The sequence below is a fragment of the Seriola dumerili genome, unplaced genomic scaffold (assembly GCF_002260705.1).
Source record: "Seriola dumerili isolate Sdu_G_001 unplaced genomic scaffold, Sdu_1.0 BDQW01000192.1, whole genome shotgun sequence".
NCBI lineage: Eukaryota > Metazoa > Chordata > Actinopteri > Carangiformes > Carangidae > Seriola > Seriola dumerili.
The window spans coordinates 1159440-1177322 of record NW_019174447.1 but is presented as its reverse complement, the minus strand read 5'-3'; the positions used below and the strand labels follow the sequence as shown (position 1 = coordinate 1177322).

At 43.2% G+C, this 17883-nt stretch overlaps 1 protein-coding gene across 2 annotated transcripts in view; it reads left to right on the top strand.

Moving 5' to 3' along the window:
• LOC111227961 (septin-9-like) overlaps positions 1–15046 on the top strand; it is a 101094-nt gene extending 86048 nt beyond the window's left edge. For both annotated transcript variants that reach the window (XM_022753714.1, XM_022753715.1), the window contains 7 exons: positions 6547–6628; positions 7921–8058; positions 8147–8264; positions 9960–10055; positions 11366–11462; positions 12317–12368; positions 14683–15046. In XM_022753714.1, the coding sequence (XP_022609435.1) occupies positions 6547–6628; positions 7921–8058; positions 8147–8264; positions 9960–10055; positions 11366–11462; positions 12317–12368; positions 14683–14848 (749 nt within the window). In that variant the 3' untranslated portion in view covers positions 14849–15046. The remainder of the gene's footprint in view (positions 1–6546; positions 6629–7920; positions 8059–8146; positions 8265–9959; positions 10056–11365; positions 11463–12316; positions 12369–14682) is intronic.
• The last annotated feature ends 2837 nt before the right edge of the window (positions 15047–17883 follow it).

Sequence of the window (17883 nt, the reverse complement as noted above, 5' to 3'; positions counted from 1 at the left end):
CACACGCACACGCACACACACACACACGCACACACACACACGCTGGAATAGAACAGAGGTCTCATCTCACTTCCTCCTTTAGTTTCTCTTTTCCTTTCACTTCCTGTCTCATTAACAGGAATCCTGGCTAAGCTGCCAGGAACCCGTTGTGTTGCCTGAACGGCTCAGGTGTGTTGTGTTGCTCTCACAGGGACAGTTTCTGTACAGGAGCCTCTGAGACCAAAAGGTTTTGAAACACACAACAGCTTCTGCCCCCGTTTGTATAAAACTTGTTTGTTTTCAACACCCCCTTAGAGTCTTGTTATTGCTGACCTCAGTGGTTTAACTCGTCCTCCTGCTGCAGTGATGTACAGGTGCGCTCCAGGTGTGTTTACAGGTGCCACAAAGCTTCTGATCACACCCAGCTTCATCCCTGATTGCTGGCTGGAGTCAGAGTTGAAGCCTGGTTACTCTTCTCATATTTTTTTTCTCTTTTCTCTTCTATTTTCTCTTACCTAAATACGGATGTTTTTTTGACAGTATTTTCAGAGTTGCAGTTGTTTCCTGTAGGATATAATGAGGCAGAATTTCCTGTTCTGATCTACAGGATGTGATGAGACTGAGTTTCAGTAACGTGATGATACAATAAGATAATATAAGATACACTGCGGTGGTCTACATGAGGATTGTAATGTCAGTTTTTCAGGTTGTCTGTACGTCCGTCTCATTCTCGTGGAAGCGTTATCTCAGCAACACCATGAAGACAACTTCTTCAAATTTGGCACAAACATTCACTAAGAATCGAGGATGAACTGATTAGATTTTGGTGGTCAGGTCAAAGGTCAAAGTCAGTGTGACCTCCTCACAAAACACCATTTTAGCCATTACTCCAGACTTCACAGCAATTATGACAAATATTCACACAAATGTTTCATATTTTCTCTGACTCTGGATAAACAGGGATGTAACCTGAAACCAGTCTGAGTGGAGGAGGCAGAGGACCACCAGGAGGTGATTCTAGTGGAATCTCTTATTAGAAACAATTCACAGACTGTAACAACAGATCCTGTGTGAGCTTTTGTAGCTGCAGCTTGTTTTCCATGCTTTGACCAGGTGCAGCCATCTTTACTACGCACTGTTGTCGTAATCAGTGACGTCGATGAGGGGACGTCATCAACCCTAACGTAGTCGCTGTTGTTTAATGTTTCTGAAGAACCGCTCTTCCAAAAACCTCCACACTGAGTGGACGCTGCATTTCTCAGGTCCTCAGCAACACACGCACAAAGTTTGACGTGGATCAGGTGACAACGGACAGAGATTCCTCCGTTTATAGCGAGTTGTCCTTTGATGACATCACAAAAAGAAAACTAAACAAATGAACGTGAACTAGTTCATTTAACAGTGTAAACCTCAGACTCTCTGTCGGTGTTGTTTGCTCTCATTACTGGCACAATGAATCTTGGGATAGGTTGGACCGCAAAGGATCCACCCATTGGATCCTTCTTTGCCCAGGAAAATAAGGACGCATTTCTGATCAAATGTCTCAGTCTAGTCACGCGGATGTGAAACAATCGATCTTCAACTGCAGCCTCTGAGGGATGCGGCCCTAAACTGGGACACAGCTACAGGCTGCGCTTGTATGACACAGATTAGGAAATGTTAGCATGCTAAACTTGAGTATGAGCATGAGTACAGTCGGCATTTCCTGCTAAACTGTTGTTGTTGTGAAGATGGTAGAAGCTGCAGAGAGCAGCGGTTTTGTGTCTGATCAGTCAGTGAACCGGTTTCTGTTCCTCAGTGCGAGGCTGTTTGAACAGTGAGCTGTGCCTGGTGTCGTCACTGCTCCCTCTGTTATTGGTGGTATGACTCTACCTGGACCTCCTATGAGTTCATGTTCAGCGGCCTGACGATGCTCTCGTTATGAAGTCTCACAAACTGGCTTCTGACTTCAGGTCAGTTTCTACCCATGTGGCACAACGCAGACCAGAAGTGAGGAGGCTCTGGTCTTCACAGGTTCTTTGATAACCCTGTTCATGTCATTAGCCTTAATTAGAAATCAGAGGTGTGATCACTTCTGTTATATTGAACTTAGGGAGCCCCGTATTTTCAAAGAAGTCACAGGTTTGAATCATGTAACATTTCAGTGATATTGTTCAGGAGCGGACTCAGTGTTTTCTGACTGAAGCTACATTCAGTCGACACAGTTTTTAATGTGACCTCACATCAGATGTTCTGCAGGTAGACACACTGTGACTGTTTGTCAGTGGGTGGAGGAATTCAATTTATGAAGGTGGTGAGAGTCACACATGAAAACTGTCAACACCAGCAAGAACTGGAGGGGTGTGCGTGTGCGTGTGTGTGTGTGTGTGTGTGTGTGTGTGTGTGTGCGTGTGTGTGTGTGTTTGTGTGTGGAGGAACTTCAGAAGATAAATGACACTTCATGTTTTTGGCCTGAGGTTTTCCTTGGAAGCAAAACACACACACACTCTCTCTCTTTGTCAGAGGAATGCTCTTCTTTATGGGTTCCTCCAACTCTCCATCGCTCTCTCTCTCTCTCTCAGGTTAGACGCCTAGAAAAATAGAAGACTCAGTGGTGGATCGACTCGGTGCGGTCCAGTGCCCTGGATGCGCAGCCATCAGCTCTCTCTCGCCAATGCATCAACATAGTCTCTTCATCTCTATCTTCTCTCTCTCTCTCCGTCTTCTCTTTCTCTCCTCTTCCTCTCTCTCTCTTTCTCAGGTTGTCTACTGTTTAAATTCGTGTCACATTTAAACTTTAAAACACAGAAACATGAAAACCTCTGGTCTGGTGTAGACGTATCGGTCGGGCTGAGCTGACAGCTTCACTGCTAAAAGACTAAATATGGTCATGATTCAGAAGCAGACTGCAGGTTTTCGTCCCATCATTCTCTGCGTTCTCTGGACTCTCGGCAGGATTAGAGAGAGTGACAGGAGGGATTGTTTATTTGGTCATTTTGTGAGAGGTTAACACAAACTGGTACTGTTAGAGGATGATGGAGGCTGTTGTGATGAGCTTGTCATGTGTGCGGGGGCGGCGCCGTCGTCACCGACGGATTGATTCCCAGCTCTTCCTGTCTGTGTATTGAAGCCTTTGTCTTGTGGAGAGATCCTGACTGTCCCAGACTGTGTCTGATGCGATGCTGGTGTGTGAATGTGTCTGCGAGCGTGAATGGGTGCGTGCGGTTTGTTGTGTAAAGCACTGTGTGTGAGCGGTTGATAAGACTAGAAAAGCTCTATACAAGTGCAGTCCATGTACTCGTATGTAGGCCGAACAATCCCAGACACGCTGCACCAAACTGTACAAACTCATAGATCTCGACTCCATCAATATGTCTGATTTTTATAACATCAGGATCCAAACGTCATTTCCTGAGAAATGGACTTAAATGTCAACAAAAATGTCTCGTCTCAGAACCAGGTCCTGTCACTTCATATCATACAACCGTTTACGTAGAGCACATTGCTTGTCACCGATTATTTGGGGGGGAAAAAACAGCTCATAGAAGACTGCGGGATCTACAGCAGGCGTCAGCATCACGATTTCTGAAAGTTGCCGAGTGACAGAAGTCGATTTTCGTCCAGGCCGGCAGACAGTTTGTTTCGAAACTCTGTGTGTGTGTGTGAGTGTGTGTGTGTGTGTGTGTGTGTGTAAAATGCAAATCCACAAGCGTGGAACTGAGATCCACAAATGCTTTTTCACTTCACAAACTACACAAACAGAAAATCGATTCACAAATACCTGATTGAAAGTTGTAAGTGTTAAGAAGATATTCACAAATGCTTTTCATTTATTTGTAAATGAACTGAGTGTTTCACAGGTATGTTTTTTATTCGTAGAATTAGTTGGTGTATTTGCAGATCCCTTTTATATTTGCAAGATATTTTTGTGAGTTCACAAATGTATTTTTTTGTATTTGTGGAAGGTGTTTTATTTTTTACAGATTCTGCATCATCTGCTCACGCAAATAATATTGAAACAAATCTACTTCCATATTTTTCCATAATCCTCCTGACAAACCAACCAACCAACAAACAGACATGTGAAAACAGAAGCTCCTTGGAGGAGGTGAAGATGTTGACGGTGCTGTGTGGACAGAGTAACTTCAGGTCAGGAGCGTGTCCATGAAGTCCAGGCGGTGTGATGAGGAAGTGAGGCTCGCCTCCACATGACAGAGTCAGAATGAAACTGGATCTGATTCTGTTTTTCTCTTTAAATCCTACGTGAAGCAGCGCTGACATTTAGCCCTTCATCACAGGTGGAACACCGTCAGGTCACTCTGCTGTGTTTTGTACAGTATGTGGTCCTGTGTCATTCGTTGGTAAAGATTCACACCTCTGACTCAGACCTGCACACAGAGTTTTTACGTGTCCCACCACGGCCTCAGGGTCACGCTGAGAGATGTTCGGTCTCATGGCCTCGGGCCGCCGAGCTCTTGTTTCTGTAAAAAAAAAAAAAAACTTCTTCTCCTGGTGGAAACTTCCCCGAAGCTTCATACCTGGAGTCTACGACATGCTAACTCCTCAATGCCAATAAATCCTAGGAAACCAAAAGCAGTTACACAACTGTAAAGCCCATTACAAAGTGCGTGTGTCTGTGTGTGTGAGAGAGAGAGAGTCTGGGTATCATGGGATAATCCGTAATTCATTTGTAATTTAAAAACCAAAAAAAAAAGGAAATTTGTCAATTGTTTCAAAACCAAGTAAAAAACATGGTCTGTTTTTGGCTTTTATCATATGGCTTTTTGGTTGAAACCAAAAACCGAATTCAGATGGTTTTACCGTATTTGAGTTTTAATTCTAAACCAAAAAGAAAAAACTAAATCACGTGGTCTGATCACTTTTGTTTCCAAAAAAAATCCAGAAAATCAAATCAAACCAAAATCATTCAACTTTGGTTTTTGCCAATTAATTTTTTATTTTCTCATTTGGTAGAAACAGTAGAGCAGTGGACAGACAGGAAGAGGAAGTGTAAAAAAGTCAAAATAAAAGCCAAGCGGACATAAAAGTGTGTCACACTATATACTTTATATATATATATATACTGTATATAAATATATATATATATATATACACACCATCATACAGTGTCTCAGTCAGTTGTTGATCCAGAACAGCTTCACTGCTCCATGTCTCTGAACTCTACTGGAAGATGAACTACATTTTTCATAATCATATTGCCTCATGTGGTGTTTTGATGATGGTGGTGGAAAGCGCTGTCTAACACGTCGCTCCAACATCTACCATAGTTCAGCTGGACTGAGATCAGGCGACTGTGACATCATTATCATCCTCATCAGACCATCAGTGACCTCTGTGACCCCTGTGGCCTGTGGATGGAGACACTGTCCTCCTGTTATATGCTGTTATTATATTCAGCACAGACTCAGTTAGATTCAGACTAACCAGGCTTCAGCAGTCAGGTGTGTGTTCTTCTAGTTAGATCTTGTCCTCTGGTTGGAGGTGTGTGTGTGAACCAGAGAAACCAGTTACTGTGCTGTTGTGTTGTGTTGACTGGCTGACTGGTGTAGGCTCCCACACACAGGGACTTTATTGCAGGTTAGTGAAAACCTTAATAACCAGGTTCCAGATGTTTGCTGTCATGCTTCCGCTCAGAGGGGATTCTTGTGGGCTTACTCAACAATGGCAGTGGTCTCAAATGACAGCCTTTACTTTCCTCACTCACGTGGCCACACACACGTGAGAGCACGCTGTACACCCACCCGACTCGGTGAAGGTGTCACTGCGATCTCATCGTCTCACCAACACACTCCCGTCCGTCCGGTCCTGAGCCCTCAGCCCCTGAACCCAACACAGACACACACAGGTGGAAACCATGACAGTGTATGTATTACCAAACTGAAACTCCCCTCGGTTCACATCACCCGCTCAACAATGTTGTGTGACTGGTGTGAGACAGTTTGCACCAGCTTTCTTCGACAGCAGTGTGTGTAGTGTCTCTGCTGTGATTTATTCTTTTCCTTTACCTGGGAACTACGGTGGCCCTGAAAGCTCAACGCACTGCAACTTTAGAAAACACATGTAAACAGACAAAACACCAACAACTTCAGAAAAGATCTTCATCAGTTTGACAACACGTGAGCTGCAAATACTCACAGCACAAGGGAAGTGTTTCCAGGGGGACACTAAAAAGTGATGAACCTGGCTGGGACGCACTTGTTGTTCAATGTCTTGTGACTTTCGAAGTTAAAAACGTTGAATAACAAGTGCACACGGGTGTATCATAATACATCCTTGCAAGTTAGTGAACATCAGTACGAGATACACAATGTAAACAAGACCGATTGTAGCAAAAATGCAAATTTACATCTGAACTCCATAAAACAAAAAGTCACAAATACAAATATAACAAGTATAAAATACACAAATAAGAAGACAAACACATTTTGCTGCGTACTGAATTAGAAGTGATTTGAATTGTGATTTTCTCCCCTGGTTGCTCACTGGCTGCAGATTTGACACCTCAGCATGTTGATTTGATGGATTGATTGTAAACCCCCCCCCCCACCTCTGTCTTTCTCTGTGTAGTGATTGAAGAGAAGGGGGTGAAAATGAAGCTGACAGTGATCGACACTCCAGGATTTGGAGACCAGATCAACAATGAAAACTGGTAAGTGGCAGGAAGGTGGAGACAAGAGAGGACAGATGAGAGGAGACGAGAGAGGACAGATGAGAGGAGATGAGAGAGGATAGATGAGAGGAGACGACAGAGGACAGATGAGAGGAGACGAGAGAGGACAGATGAGAGGAGACGAAAGAGGACAGATGAGAGGAGACGAGAGAGGACAGATGAGAGGAGACGAGAGGAGACGATAGAGGACAGATGAGAGGAGACGAGAGAGGACAGATGAGAGGAGACGACAGAGGACAGATGAGAGGAGACGAGAGAGGACAGATGAGAGGAGACGAGAGAGGACAGATGAGAGGAGACGAGAGAGGACAGATGAGAGGAGATGAGAGAGGACAGATGAGAGGAGATGAGAGAGGATAGATGAGAGGAGACGAGAGAGGACAGATGAGAGGAGGAGATGGTGATCTCCAGAACTGGATAATATCATTGTGAATAACTGTATAACTAAATAACTGTACGACCATCTGGACTGTCTTCTCTGGATGTTAAGGATGATTGTCCTGCTCTGTCCTCTGTGTCCTCATGGATGTAAACATCTCAAACACCTACCGTCTGACTGCTCTGTATGGTGATCACTATATGAAAGTGAAATATCCTTTTATTCACATTTACCCACAGTTCAGTTCCTGACATATATGGTGTCAGTGGAAACAAAGAGATTGACCAGGATCTGGATTGGAATTTAAATGTTGCAAAGTTGAAGAGATTGATTTTAGAACCTAGGTTTAGTGATTTTCTATATTCTTCTTACTGTCAGCAAATTCTACGAAAAGACTGAAAGCAACTATTCATGTTTCATACTGACAGGTTTGTGTATCTAGATCCTCTGAGCCACAGCGCTCCATTAGAACCACATCAGTGTACTTCCTTCATGACCCTGAACTCACACATTTTAAACTCTATCTAAGAAGCAATATATCCCCATGCTCAGCTTAAATATTGGCCCAAGTTCACATTTTCTCCTCAAGGAAATGTGATTGTGTTCTCTAAAAGTGAAAAACCTCATCAGCTCGATGGTTAACCCTGTTCTCCTGATCGTGGTTTCATTCCTGGTTTCGATCCCTCTTGAGATGGCTTCCCTCTGAGAGTTGTGAAGTCTTTGTGGGTGAGCGCTGCGGTCTCATGAACAGAAGCTTCAGAGTTCAGTCCCCACCTAGCTGTAGCTGCTGCTGTAGCTGCTGCTGTAGCTGCTGCTGTAGCTCCACTTGGTTTGGTCTTTTCATGGGATCTGACAGTAAGAAAGGATAACCTCTCCTCTTCTCTCTCCTCAGCTGGGAGCCCATAGTGAAGTACGTCAATGAGCAGTATGAGAAGTACCTGAGGGAGGAGCTGCACGTGAACCGTAAGAGGAGAATACCTGACAGCAGAGTCCACTGCTGCATCTACTTCCTCCCTGCCACAGGACACAGGTCAGGGAGCAGCGTGACACTCTGCTGTGCTCTATAGTCTCAGTCAAGTATTTCATGACAGCTGACCGGGGACCTGTCTGTTTTCCAGGTTACGTCCCATCGACGTGGAGTTCATGAAGAGGCTGGGGAAGATCGTGAGCATCGTACCCGTCATCGCCAAAGCCGACACGTTGACCATCGAGGAGAGACAGGAGTTCAAGGAGAGGGTGAGGGAACACACACACACACACACACACACACACACAAACACACACACACACACTCACGACTGAAGCTTGTTTTCTCTCACTTTCTGATGTTCTAACTGTGGAACATGAACAAAATAAATCTGACAACATGCATGTGTTCAGCCCTCATGTTGACCTTCATGTAGAGCAGCCTTTCTGGAAGCATCAAACCACCAGTGGTCCTCAAGTGACCCCTGGTGGTCCGCCAGTAAATTTGTTCAAATATCATGTTTTAAATGAAGTGTTTCTCAAACTGTCTGAGTGACCACAAAGCCTATAGTAGTGAGTAGTTTTAATGCGTTGTCTTCAATATTAAATCAACTCACATGTAGATTCAAACATTATTTGAATTGGCTGTTTTAACAGTGCTATTGGACTTCACTGTAACCAGTTTACAGTTTATACTTTATGAATTACATCAACAACGATCAGCGTGACGTTTGACAGGAAAACGTGGATGAAGCTAACAGTTAGCCTGCCCTGGGATTGATGCTAAATGTCACCAGTTACCTGTTAACTATCAAACGCTGACAACAGACAAGATCATGGACCGGTGCGTTGAGACCGGATCAATTAAAAGAAAATCAAATGAAACCTCCGACATCTCACCTCACCACGACTGAGACTCGTAGTGCGTTTGATGACATCCCGCCGCAGATCGTGCGTGTGTGACAGTTTTGACTCTATGTAAATTGCACCACATGTTGTCGTGCAGTGTGTGAGGCGCAGGGGTTGTTCATAATTAAAACGCTGATCAAAAGGCCAAGTGGCCCGACAGCCGAGTAGTTAGGGCACTTGCCACATGGGCCGTACACTTTGCAGCATGCCGTTCTCTACTACTGTCTATCCTCGCATATCCTGTCTGTTCCCACCGTCCTAGCAAACTAACCTGTCCCAGGTGGCTATGCTAATACTATTGAAGTAGTAGCCCTATTGCTTTTGGGGATGTTGGAGGAGTTAGGTGGTGCGTGAGTTTCATTTTAGTGGTTAAGTGGTCCTTGGTCTGAAAAAGTTTGAGAGAGAGACAGATGCAGCAGCACAAAGAGCAAAAGGGCGGAGTGAAGGATGAGTATCATCTGAGGATGTGGTGATTTATAAATTCCCTCTCAACCAATCACATCACAGGTCTCATCACTCTGAAACAGCTGAGCCAATCACAAGATCTCTCATGTCATAAATGGTCACATCATATCTTAAAATGTGAAAACACCTTAATGCGTTTGAAGAATAACACATGAAATGCTACTGTTGCTATAAAAGATGTGTCCACGTGTGTCCTGCTGCCTTCAGGTGCTGCAGGGATTTAATGAAGAAAGGATTAGAAACTTTTCATGGTAGATACTGTCAGTCATGTTAATTTATTTAAGTTCTTGCTTTAAACGCATCACACATTATATTTTGAAACACATTCACTGGCTGGAGTGAGTTAAATGACGCTGCACATTTGCTTAAAGAATTTGACAGAATAATGAGGCTGGCAGCAGATTGATGCTGCTCCAGTTTTTCCACCGAAACTCCAACATCTCTTTTTGTGCTGCTTCATCTGATGACCCTCCCTCCTGGCGTCCCCTCTGCTCCGCCTGTGCACCAGCACCGATACACCGGCCCGTAGCTGTCAGTGTAAACCTGACCTGACCCCGTCTGACCTGTGTTTAACCTTTGACCTTTTGACAGATAAGACAAGACTTGGCAGCCAATGGGATTCAAGTTTACCCCCAGAAAGAGTACGACGAGGATCCAGAGGAGCACGTACTCAACGAGAGGATCAGGGTAATGTCTGCAAGTGACGGCTGACACAATCGCACCGGGGTTGTTTTTCTTTCTGTTGTAGTTGTTTGTTATTCGTGTTTTACTGTAGGATGGTATTTGTTTGTTAAAGGTCACACTGCTCATCACAGTTCCCTGCCTCATCATGTAGAGGGACACTGGGTCTGGTTTCAATATATTTATTTTAGTTTATGTTGCGCTCATGTTGTAACCCCAGCCTGCTGAGTCCACCGCATGGACATATATACATAGATGCCGCATTGGCCGCTGGATCGTACGTCAACGTCGGCGCCATATTGGACTGGGTAAGACTGGTCCGTAAACAAATAGTAATAAACAGAGGAGCTGCAGCTTGTCTGGATAAAAAGCACCAAAAAAAAAAGAATGTTTATATTTCTCGATTTCAATGAGTCGTTTTATATTCGAGGGTTTATGATCTACGTGGAGTATAAATAAAAGTTTGGTCTCCAGTTACTTAGAATGGAGATAGTTTAGTCTGTAATCACTGTTTTCAATAAGGAGGAGTGTGTATCAACGTATTTACTAAATTAAACTACTATTTATATTACATTAACTATTTATTTTTACTACTCAAATATTATGCTGCTGCTATAATGTTGTAATATATTCACGTTACACCTCGTAGTACTTAGGATATTAATAATAATAATACGATATACTGCTGTATGAGACTGTTATATACTTCTACATCTCACTTTATGTTAGCACACTGTACATTTTGTTTACTTTTTTTTTTTCTAGCATAGCCTGTCATGTAAATATGTCATCCTGCTTTAACACTTGAATTTTCCCCTCTGGGATCAATCATGTTGTCAGTAATTCAGTTCATGTAAACCTAACACTGATACACACTCCTCCTGATGGAAAGCAGTGATTACAGCCTAAACTATCACCATTCTGAGAAATATAAACATTATAGAGCTTTTTAAAAACCGCAGCTCCTCCGTTTATCCCTATTTGTATACAGGGTAGTCTCGCCCGGTCCAATATGGCGGCGGCGTTGACGCATCGCAGCAACGGGCTGAAACGACCATCTATGTATATATGTCTTTGTGTCCACTGTACTTGGTGGCAACAGGATGAGCACAATGCAAAGGGGGAGGTGGGAGTCTGAGTGGGAGGTGGGGTTCAAGGTGGCTGATAATTCCCGTTCTAACAGCTGAATAAAGAAACTGTTTGTTATGATATGCAGCTGTTATGTGAGCTAATTGTCTTGACTGTGCAGAGACTGGAGACACTGCAGATGTCTCATCTTCATATAAACCTGACTGAGACTCACTCTGTGTGTTCAGGAGAGCATTCCCTTCGCTGTGGTGGGGACCGACAAGGAGCACCAGGTGAATGGAAACAAGGTGCTGGGCCGTAAAACAAAGTGGGGAATCATTGAAGGTAAGACCTCAGTGTAACATCATACTCTCCTGGTTAACATTTACCTGATACAGTTCACCACTGTGATCTCAGAGGCTTCACTAACTTCTCCACAGCCACAGGGACGAGACCCACCACTGCGGTCTCTGTACCCGCAGCAGTGATGTCATTTCCTGCTTCAGTGGCAACGATGCTTCCAAACAAGTGATGGCATTTCTACCTGTGTCAGTCCCTCAGAGCACAGATGATGTGTGATGAGCTAATATATTATTTCCCCTGTAGGGGGAAGGTCTAGGTTCTCTAATACTGCGAAAATATCAAAGCGCTCAGTCCACAGAGAAATGCACACAGCCTGTATTCAGAAACTGAGCCTTAAAACGAGTCATCGGGACTTCTGGAACTTTGTGATGTCACCGCTCTCAGCCATGCCCCAAGCCCCGCCCACCTGGACCCACCATCCCACCTTGCAGGATTTGGTTTCTCTGAGTGTTTACCTGAAATCTGCTATATTTTTATTAGATCACTCAGAAAACAGTCAGCCAATCAGAAGAGAGGCTCAGAGCCTCCTCTCTTCTGATTGGCTCACTGACCTGTTGTTACTAGAGCTCCAGAGAGAAGCCTGAGAGAGGAGATGTAAAACTACATTGAGATGGTTTTTGGTTCTTAAAACCACAAATATATCTTCTCATGGATCAACACGTCAAATAAAACACAGAGAAGAGGAAAACATGTTGAAACATGTTGATACAAACTCACTACAAACAAAGAGAAATCGCTGTGACTCTGATATTAAATACAACACACAGACTCTCTGAATGCTCTGTATGTCAGTATCATCATTGTAATGAGTAATGAATCTGTTTTTCTCTCCACAGTTGAAAACGTGGCACACTGTGAGTTTGCCAACCTGAGAGATCTGCTCATCAGGTGAGTGTCACAGAGCTGCTGCACTTGATTCTTCATACAGGTGGTGGGATATGAGTCATGTGTGAGGACCAAGATGAGGGTCATGTGACAGGCAGCAGGTGGTCACATGACCCAAGCTCAGGCTACTTTATGGCTGCCAGACTAACTATACACCTCATACTGTAAAGAGCTGATCAGTGCAGAGGTGGCTCTGAAGTGCACCCACTGTAATGACTCTTGTCTGGCATGTCATTGTGTTCCCACTAGAATCACACGCACGCACGCACGCACGCACACACACATACACACACACAAGAAAACCACTCCCGGACACACCTAAAGTGTGAGAGTTGGATCCAAGGTTTGGGCTTCTCTCTCACGCCTAAGAGAGAGAGAAGCAACCAAGTGCAGCATTGTTAATGGAGAGACTCACTGTACGACTGCGGTATTAGAAATACCTTTTATACCGGATCATTAGTTATTTTCTTGTCTAAGCTGGGCTTTACCTCCCTCAGGGCTAACTGGAGATGACGACTGTTTATCAGGGTGTCTTGTGGAGTGTACTGCAGGGGTGTGGTCCCCGTTGGGCTCCAGCATGGTTGTGTCTTGTTTCCGTCACTGTTTATGATTTTCATGGACAGAATCCAGCCATAGTTGAGCTGTGCAGGGTGTCCAGCGTGGGGACATCAGGATTGCATTAAACCTCAGTCCTCTGTTTGTGCAGGATGCGTTCAGGGACAGTACTGAGTATAGGCTGTTGTAGTTAGGCAGGAGTAATGGAGTAAAACAAATGTGAAGCGTAACAGTACAGTTCAGGTGCTGTTAAGGTGCACGGGTGAAATGCTGTTGTTCTGTCAGACGTGCATGAGATGCACGTCTGAAATGTCTCCTGTGTGAATCATCAGATGAATCATGTTTTATTCAAGTTGTAATAAATCTTTTGTGTTAATACTTTCTTTCAAAATGACCTTTTGACAAAAAGTGTTAAAAAAAAAAAAATGTATGCATTTTTGGCCCCTAATAGCAAAGGACCTACAGCTAATCTGGTCCACAGGTCATCATTGTTTAGTTAAACTAACTAGGTGTGAAAAAACTAATAAATAAAATAAATACAAGGCTTTATGAAAAACTAACTGAAACTGTATTGTGTGTTTACAAAACTAAAAAAAAAACTAAAAGGATAGAAAGGCTGCGTCTGGTGTCGCCGGGTCACATGGTTGTGCACAGATCTACATTTCATGTCCTGTTGTTGAATGTTTCTGGTTATTGACACAAACGCACTGACTAGCACGTCTGTTATAGTCAGAGGTGGAAAAAGTACAAAAATATTGTACTCATGTAAAAGTACCAATACCTTTGATGAAACATTACTCAAGTAGAAGTAAAAGTACTCATCTGAAAATGTACTCAAGTAAAAGTAAAAAGTAGTTCATTTGAAATGTACTTTAAGTAAAAGTTACTTAGTTACTTTCTTTGTGTGGGGTGTGAGGGTAGGAAAAATAGGACAAGGGGTCAGAAATCTAAAACTATTTTGTTTTTAATTAAAGAACAAGTGTAACAAATGTAAGTGCAATAACAACAACTTCACAACAACTGAACTTCTTGTTCAGTTTAAGTAGCAGCTTAAAGTTAGTTGAGCTCATCCATTTAGTGGTACAACATTAAACATGCTTACTCTCACGTTTTCTCTCTCACCCTCATCATTTGTCACTGTTGGTTCTGGCCATTGTTTTACTGTCTATGGTTCTGGCGCGTATCTTTCCCCTGTAGGTTGAATTGTTATTTTTACTCAGTAACGGATAGGATTTATAAAGTAACTAAGTACAATACTTGCGTCAAAACATACTCTAGTAAAATACAAAATACCGATTTTAAATTGTACTTAAAAAATACAAAATACACAAAAAAAGTATTCAATACAGTAACGTGAGTAAATGTATTTCATTACTTTCCACCTCTGGTTATAGTTGTCTTTTGTAGATGGTTGTTCATCTGTCCTCAGTGAACACATTTTTAAAATGGTGTGATGTTTTGTTGAGTTTTTATACTTTCTCTGACAAATCCCACACATTACAAAAAAACTAAAACCAACACTGAAACTAATAAAAACTAAACTAAAAGTGAGTATTTTCATAGAATGAAAACTAAACTAAACAAACAAAACTGCTTTAAGAACTAATTAAAACTAAACTGAAATTGAAAACAAAAAGTCAAAACGAAATAAGAATAAAAACGAATGAAAAATCTCCAGGAACTCTGATGTAGTGCATACGGGGGTGATTCAGAGGATAATGAATATGAAGTGGTGAATGTTTGTGTTTGTGTGTTTACTCAGGTCTCACCTGCAGGACCTGAAAGACGTGACACACAACATCCACTACGAGACCTACCGCGTACGACGGCTCAACGAGAGCAACATGGACTTCAGTGAACTGGGACTGACCCCCTGGCCCCTGGAGAACGGGACTGCTGACAAATGTGAATCAGAGAGCCACCTCTGATCTGTCCATCGTCCAATCAGAGCGAGCTATTTTTACCACATCAAACATGAGGTGGAGAAATGATTTTGTTTTTTTTGTTGTTTTTTTTTCATTATGGGACCAACTAGTCGATCGTTTTTAACTGTCTGAGTTTTACACAGGAAGTGCAGCAAATATGAATATATTTTTGAATGTGTGCTGGTATGTGTTTTCTGGAAGGATGGTGACATGTAGTGCAGGGGAGGGGGGGGGGGGGGGGGGGGGGGGGGAGCAGGCAGCACAACATAAACATCAGTGGTGTCAAAAGTATGTGGACAGCCCAGACCCTATCACCTGAGGCCACTGCGGCTGCAGGTTAACACTCATGTTCACCGCCACATGGGTGGAGTATCTGTGTGTCGGCATACTTCACACAGGTGTTAACAAACGTCTGGCAGCGTTTCCTGATGAGGTCACGTGGGTTTAAGGAGAAAAACTCATCGTGATGTCGAATTTGTTTAACAACAGCTAAAGCAGTTAGCCATGTGAAGCAGGTGAATGGAGCTCCTCCCGCTGCTGTGTCCACTGCTGCCCTGTTCATTCAGACTGTTTGACCCTGTGAGAGCCGAGTCGTCTCACCCGCTGTGGGCGATGTGCAGGTTTGGTTTAAGTTGCTTTTTATGAGAAAGTGGAGTTAATGGCAAAAGATGTAACTGTAGGGAAGGTAAACTAAACGATTAGAATCTAGGGGGTTTTTGGAGGACACTGATGCTGTTTTTTGGCCCACATATGTTTTTTTTTTTAAGCTTGTAGTCCACAGTGAAAGTGCCAAAATAACAGAGACATGATGCAAGTGATTATCCTCTAACTCCTGTAAAGAGTAGCTGTATTAAAACCAGTGTAGTCACCGGGTTACTGTAAATCCATGTATACATGCAGCAGATCAGTAACCAAGTTTCAGGCTCGGTGATCTGAACTTCTTTAGACCTCTGCAGGACACTTTGTGTTAGTTTCAGATTTAACATAGTGTTAAACTTTCCACATCTGTGAGCACATGAGGGTCCACGTAACCTAACTGTCCTCATAAGAGGGTGTAGGAGAGGCTCTGTGCGGACGTCTGCTACAAGGACTTCCAGCTGCTCATACTTCGCTCCGCCAATCAGACTAGAAAGACGTGTAATAACAACAGCTTGTCCACTATGATTGAGGCCTTAGTGAGACTTTGGACTGAATATGAAGACACATCAGTCAGTGTCGTGTTTCAAAAGGTCAGAAAACCTGAGAGAGATGATAGGTGTTCTCCAGGAGAAATCAGGTTTCTCTGATCCCCCGTGATCCAGTCTGTCAAACACGCTGACAACAGAGCTGTGTGTCAGAGTCAGAGTTAGACCGGCCCCTGTGCCCTGAGCTCTCACTACCAGCACCACAGGCACGTCCTACGCTGAGTGTCACAGATGACACATCTGACGTCCTGACGTGGTGTGTTGTAGCTGTGACCACACCCAGCTGTGCACTGTGAAGAGCTGGGGCCAGATGCATAAATGATGCAGACACCATTTCCCACTCATAAAATAAATTGGTCTTCATAAACACAGAATGTGTCACCTCACACGTTCCTTTGACCGTGTGAACACATAACCAACTTCACGGAGCTGGCAGTCGTTATCAGTACAAGTTTTTCCGTTTCCACAGTAATAACAATTTTACAATTCATAAACAGAAATAATTGTTTGTGCTCAATGTTTTCTTCGGCGTTGTTTAATGTCCTTATTATTTATTGTGAGTCATCCTGTAACTGTCTGATACTATATGAATATTTACTGATCACAGTGTTGGAGCCTCTGGAGCCTCATTAAGACTGTCTGGTCCCAATGAACGAAGTTCAGAGTGAAACAGGACTTTACATTAGAGTGATTGTACTAAAGTAAACTGGTGCAGGTTTTTACCTCCCATCTGTAAGAGCCTCAGTTTCACCATCGTCTTTCTTCTCTGTCTGATCACTTGTGGTGGAGACAGTGTTTTTATATAAACTGATGGATTAAGGGAGAGTCTTCATCCATTTATGGCTAATTGTGAGAGTGGAAATGAGGCCCAATTTGTCAATGAGTGAGACTGATGAAGTAGAATCATGTTTAGACACGGCTTTCTAATTCTGATGAGGAGAATGTGCATGAATATTTTCTGGTTTTGTGCGTACACATGGTTTTAGTCATGAATCTACACAAGAGTTTTATGCATCTGGCCCCTGGAGTGTTGAGGCTCGGGACAGAGAACTGCAGCAGCTGCTGCGAGATGGCAGCAGAGGATGTGTGGAGGATAAAAGAGACCCTGCATTTTCACATTTATCCACATCAGTGTGAGTGTGTTAGACTGTATTACCCAGCACTGACAGTTTTCACTTCAGTATGTTCTGTAATGGTTGGACTTGTGTTTTATCATGTGCACAGGCTACATGTTTTCTGCCTGCCGTCATTAGTTAATTCATTTCTTCAGTTACGTTTGTTATTCAAATATTCCAAAGATATTTTTTTATCCAAGAAAAAGCTGTGTGTTCTACATCTTCCATTCCCAGTGGTTCCCAGTTCTGTACTGGTGACTGAGCAGCTGGAGCTGGATTCAAGTCTGACTGTCTGTGCCTTGGTCTTGCTTCATGATAGATATTTTAAACACCTCTCAGTATATATAAGTGTAATGTGGAGTCCAGTTTCCTCAGTACTCAACCCTCCAGCTGCAGACCAGAACTGAACCATGGAACATGTGCTACCAAGCTATAAGAAAACAACATCATTATAGACAGTTTGTGCAGTAATCATCAGTATTTAAGGTAATCAGCTACTTGATCTGCATGTGGTCTGTGAAGTTCTGATACCCAACCCAAAACCTGGTTCTCCCAGCCATGTTGTTGTGTCAAGCTTTGACTGTGGGTCAGATTCAAATTTGGTTTATTTCAGATGCAATTTATAGAGAAATTTCTCTCTTTATGTCAGTCATCTGTTTTCAAACAACAAATATAGCTTCAGGTGTCAGGTCGGGTTTGGGTCTGGTTCAGTCCGGTCCAGGGGTGCTGGAGACTTTCT